The sequence below is a fragment of the Gavialis gangeticus genome, unplaced genomic scaffold (assembly GCF_001723915.1).
Source record: "Gavialis gangeticus isolate Ggan-Ray unplaced genomic scaffold, GavGan_comp1, whole genome shotgun sequence".
Lineage (NCBI taxonomy): Eukaryota > Metazoa > Chordata > Crocodylia > Gavialidae > Gavialis > Gavialis gangeticus.
This window is the reverse complement of record NW_017729002.1, coordinates 18,399,858-18,404,685: the sequence shown is the minus strand read 5'-3', so window position 1 is coordinate 18,404,685 and position 4,828 is coordinate 18,399,858. Positions and strand designations below refer to the sequence as shown.

Genomic DNA, 4,828 nt, shown 5'->3' with positions numbered 1-4,828 from the left:
TGCGTGGAGTAGGCAGATAGCCAGTCACAAGATTCTCCAGTACTCACTTTTTATACCAGAAGCCAGATAGAAAGTGCTTCCCTGAGGAGAGTGTAGCCTGAGTGGGCATAATATGGCCCGTGAGCCTGATCTGGCCCATGGAGAGACTTTGCCCAGCCTGCAGTGGGTCCCTTGGTTTTGCCTAGTCCAGGCGCTGTCTGGCCTGTGTTGTGTCCCGCTGCCCCCTGGGCACGCAGTAGAGTGGGTGGCTCCACAGCTGGACTTCCTTTCTGGCTGCTGCTGCCTCTGGCCCTGGCCACCTGGTACTGGCAGGGACGTGCATGCACAGTCCTGTCCCTGGCCCACTCTGTGCCTGCTCCAGACTTGCCCCAGTGGAGCAGACCAGCTCTGGACCAGCTGGAACCCGTGCATGCAGCCCTGCCCCTGGCCTGCCCCATGCGTGTTTCAGACTTGCCTGCCCATGCTGAGCAGCGGCAGCAATGGTGGTGGCCAGGCAGAAGCTGCTGCTAGGCCCAGGGAAAAAACAGCCCATCCCCCTCACTGCTGCCAGGCCCAATTTCCCCCTGCCTGCCCCTAGCCTCTTGGGAGGAGGCTTGGGCAGTGCCCATTTGTGGGTGCTGTTGCCATGGAGGAGTCGCAGTGGCTATGGCATGGTGGAATTCAGCTCTGTGAGTGCAGGGCCCCTGCAGTTGGGGCATGAGTGCAGTGATATCTGAGTGCCAGTCCATTTACTGTCCCAGGTTTGTACCCTGCCAGGAGAGTAGAGTCTGCTCCCTTTCCCATAGCGGTGCACAGGGCTGGCTGTGCCATATAGACCCATATAGCACAGGCCAGACACAGTCACAGTCACTCCTGCCTGTAACTGCATCTCAGTCTTTACCTTCCCTAGTTTTATATTGTCACTGTAGGGGGCGGACTGGGTGCCAGCCTAGGGAACAGGATTCCCCCACTCCTACCCCCACCAGTGCGGTGAAGGAAGCTTGTTAAATATAAAGCAAAGTGCAGAGGAGGAAGTTTTGGTCACTGAAAGACCAAGCTGGTGACTGTGGGAAGACTTGAGCCTGGTCCAGGGAGCTGTGTGTGTTGCTGTTCTTGTCTGGTGGACATGCCCCTTGCTTGGCCCTTTGGGAGCTGTGGCAAAAGGCTTGCTCCTCTGTTGGTTGGGGAGGAGCCCAGGTCCCCAAGGCTCCGCTCTTGCCTTGGAGACCCTGAATCCAGATGTAACTCAGGGTCCAAAGCACCTATGCATTTTGTCTCCAAATGCTTAGGTCATTTAAGAGGAACCTGTCCCCATCTAGCCACATATGGTCAGTAAGACAGGCCATGGTGACTCTGGGTGCTAGGTTCTAAGTACCCTGTCCTCACTGGCCACGTCTGGAGCACTGCAGGGGCTGGAGGGCTGGCTGCTCCTCTGTAGAGTAGGTAGCAGGAGCCAGCACCTCCTAGCTAGTAGAAAGCAACAGGACTGGAGCCCCTTGGAGGTGCCTGCAGAGCCTGTCCTCGGGGGAGGAAATGACTGGGATAAAGAGTTACAAAGAGCCTGTGTTGCTCCAGATTCCTGGGTTGGGTTTTCCGTGTTGCATCTCTGGAAGCTCTGGCTTTTGTGCCACTGCACCAAGGCAGTCATGTAGGCTGTGAAGACTAGCCCACTGGTAAGGTCTGACTAGCCTGCTCTCCCTGCTGTTCACGTACAGTAGGATTTGTCAAAGGGGTGGAGAAGACATTGTTCTTCAGGAAGAAGTAGAAGTGATGCGATTGGTGGGGGATGTATGGCGCATGGGCTCGTGCTCATCCTGTCTGTCTGTCTCTTGGTGCTCGATCCCTCATCCCAGTGCACCTGAGATGCTTGCAGTGCACAAACCTTTAGTTGTTTCCCTCTTCTTTCCACAGGACAAGAAGCTAAGGATCTTTGACCCAAGAGCCAAGCCTGCTGCCTCACAGGTATTTTCTTCTTTTCTCTGTTGAACAGGGTTGGGGTCAGTCAGTTTGCAAACCCTGGAGAGAAAGGAGACACAGGAGCCCTGGTGATGGGCACACAGAAGAGCTTGACAAGCCTAGGGTTCTCCCAGGAGCTAGTACCCCAGTACCTGCCTGCAGGGAATTGTTGTTGCTAGGACTAGGGCCACTCTGGGTCTGACACCCCTGGTGCTCCTTCAAAGATCAGAGTAGACTGTGAACTTGCTGTTCAGGGCATGCCCTGGGGAGGAGGCCACTAGGGAAAATTCTTTCTGCCATGCTATTGGTACAGGGATAGCATTACCCACTGGATCTTGAGTACTAAAAAGGAAGCTGTGGCAGCCTTGAAGCTCTGGCTTTTTCCATGGTGAAGTTTGGTGTGTGGTGCCTTCTCCTTATACGGGCTTCTCATTCCCATTTCCGTGGGCAGAGAGAGTTTGTCTTTCTTGGGTTCCTGGAGAATCTCACCTAGGCCAAAGGGAGAAGCTGTTTTGTTGTGAAGGCAGTACACATTACCTGCTTGTAGTCTGTGGCTGCCCCTTCCCCCTGCATGCTTTCTGCCGTGGGAGTTATGCATCCCAGCTGAGTGGTCTTGTCGCAGCTGGAGTCGGCGCCCTCTGTTTTTGGGGTGGGGGATGGGAATTGGATCCCACACAGATTCTTTGCTTCTAGGTTTACCAGGGTTTTGCTGGCAACTGAGTGATGTAGCTTCTTGGAAAAATAACAGAGATGTTGAGGTATGGGCAGCTGGATTGGGCAGACTCAGCAAAGGCAGTGATTTAGGAGTTGATTTGGAAGCTAAGCCTGTGATTGCCTTGGAGTTTAAGCAGCCCCTCATTAGAGGTTTCCTGTGGCTGCTGGGAACTTGCTTTAGGAAGCTGATGTTCCTTGTCTTCCCACAAAGGCTTGACTTAGAGGGAATATCTAGGCAGGGAAGGAACCAATGGAAACCAGGATGAGGGGCTTCCCTCACTGCCATCTTATAGTTTCATAGTTAGTAGGATCTGAAGAGACCTGAACAGATCAAGTCCGACCCCCTGCCATGGCAGGAAACAGTACTGGGGTCAAACGACCCCAGCAAGGTGATTGTCTAGCCTTGTCTTAAAGACCCCCAGGGTAGGAGCCAGCACCACTTCTCTTGGAAGCTGGTTCCAGATCCTAGCCGCCCTGACTGATGTAGTGTCTCCTGATGTCCAGTCTGAAGCTACCCTCTGCCAGCTTGTGATTATTATTTCTAGTCACTACTGGTAGTGCCTGGGGGAACAGGGACCCCCAGTGCCTGCTGGTCCCCTCTGACTAGCTTGTAACAGGCCACTAGATCCCCCCTCAGCCTTCTCTTGTGGAGGCTGAACAGGTTCAGGTCCCGTAGCCTGTCCACATAGGGCCTGCCCTGCTGCCCCCTGATCATGCACGTGGCCCTCCTCTGGACCCTCTCCATGTTGTCCACATCCCTCTTCTGTTCCCTTCCCAAACAATCTCCCTTCCCCAGGCTGTGCCAGGACATCACCAGTCCTCTTGCCACCTCTTTTTGGTTCTCTTCCCCCTGGTGTTGGCAGCCATTCCTTAAGCCCATTGCCTACAGTCTTTAGTGCCTTCTGCTGGTCAGTCAGGCCTTGGCCCTTGGGGCTTCTATGGGGCCATTGTGTGCATCTGGCATGTTTTCTGACTTTGCCAGTGCATCCCCATGATTCCCAGGGCTGGGTGGGGTGGGACTAGTCTGCCCCTGGCCAGGATATCTGCCTTGCAGGGGTTGTGGCCTGTAGGCAGCTCAACCAATTACTGCTGATGGATGATGGATTACCCTTTGACACTGACATGGAGGAAGCTGAAAGTCTTGTCTGTGTTGTGAGGATGCAGTGTGCTGAGGTGGAGCCCTGCCCTGTGTGATAACACTCTCTCTGGTATGCTGTCCTTGGTCATTCAGCCCTGTTATTGGGCAGGATTCCCACCTGGCTCTGACTGGTTCTCTCACTGTTGGCCCTGGAATGGAGGTTAATTGGTGCTGCTTGGCCCAGAGTGCAGCATAAGACAGCCCCATGCTCAAGCTTATGAGAGCCAGGGAGCCTAGGTTAGTGTAAAGACCATGGCTTGCTCTATAGTTCATAGCTTCTAGGGTCGGAAGGGGCCTGAACAGATCATCAAGTCCAACCCCCTGCCCTGGGCAGGAACGAGTACTGGGATCATAATACCCCAGCCAGATATCTATCCAAACTCCTCTTGAAGACCCCCAAGGTAGGGGAGAGCACCACCTCCCTTGGGAGCCCATTCCAGAGCCTGGCACCCCTAACTGTAAAGTAATGCCTCCTGATATCAAGCGTGAACCTGCTCTCAATCAATTTGTGGCCATTACTCCTTGTCATCCTATGTTCCTCTGGTCTCCCCTGGTGAGTTTATAGACGGCCACCAGATCCCCTTTCAGTCTTCTCTTGTGGAGGCTGAATAGATTCAGGCCCTTTAGTGTATCGTCATAGGGCCTGGCCTGCTGCTCCCTAACGATGCAAGTGGCCCTCCTGTGGACCCTCTCAATGCTAGCCACATCCCTTTTGAAGTGTGGTGCCCAGAACTGGATGCAGTACTCCAACTGCAGCCTGACCAGCGCCGCATAGAGGGGAAGAATCACCTCCCTGGACCTGCTTGTGACGCATCTGTAGATGCATGACAAGGTGCGGTTAGCCTTACTGACCACTTCCTCACATTGGTGGCTCATGTCCATCCTGGAGTCAACAATGACTCCAAGATCCCTTTCAACCACTGTGCTGTTGAGAAGCGTGTTCCCCAGCCTATAGGTGTTGCAGGTTCCTTCTCCCTCGATGCAGCACCTTGCACTTGTTTGCATTGAATTCCATTTTATTCTCATCCACCCACCTCTGTA

At 54.0% G+C, this 4,828-nt stretch overlaps 1 protein-coding gene across 1 annotated transcript in view; it reads left to right on the top strand.

Moving 5' to 3' along the window:
• Positions 1-4,828, top strand: part of LOC109290688 (coronin-7-like) — a 245,643-nt gene that overhangs the window by 44,746 nt on the left and 196,069 nt on the right. The window contains exon 7 of the mRNA XM_019507396.1: positions 1,891-1,941. Coding sequence (XP_019362941.1) covers positions 1,891-1,941 — 51 coding nt within the window. The remainder of the gene's footprint in view (positions 1-1,890; positions 1,942-4,828) is intronic.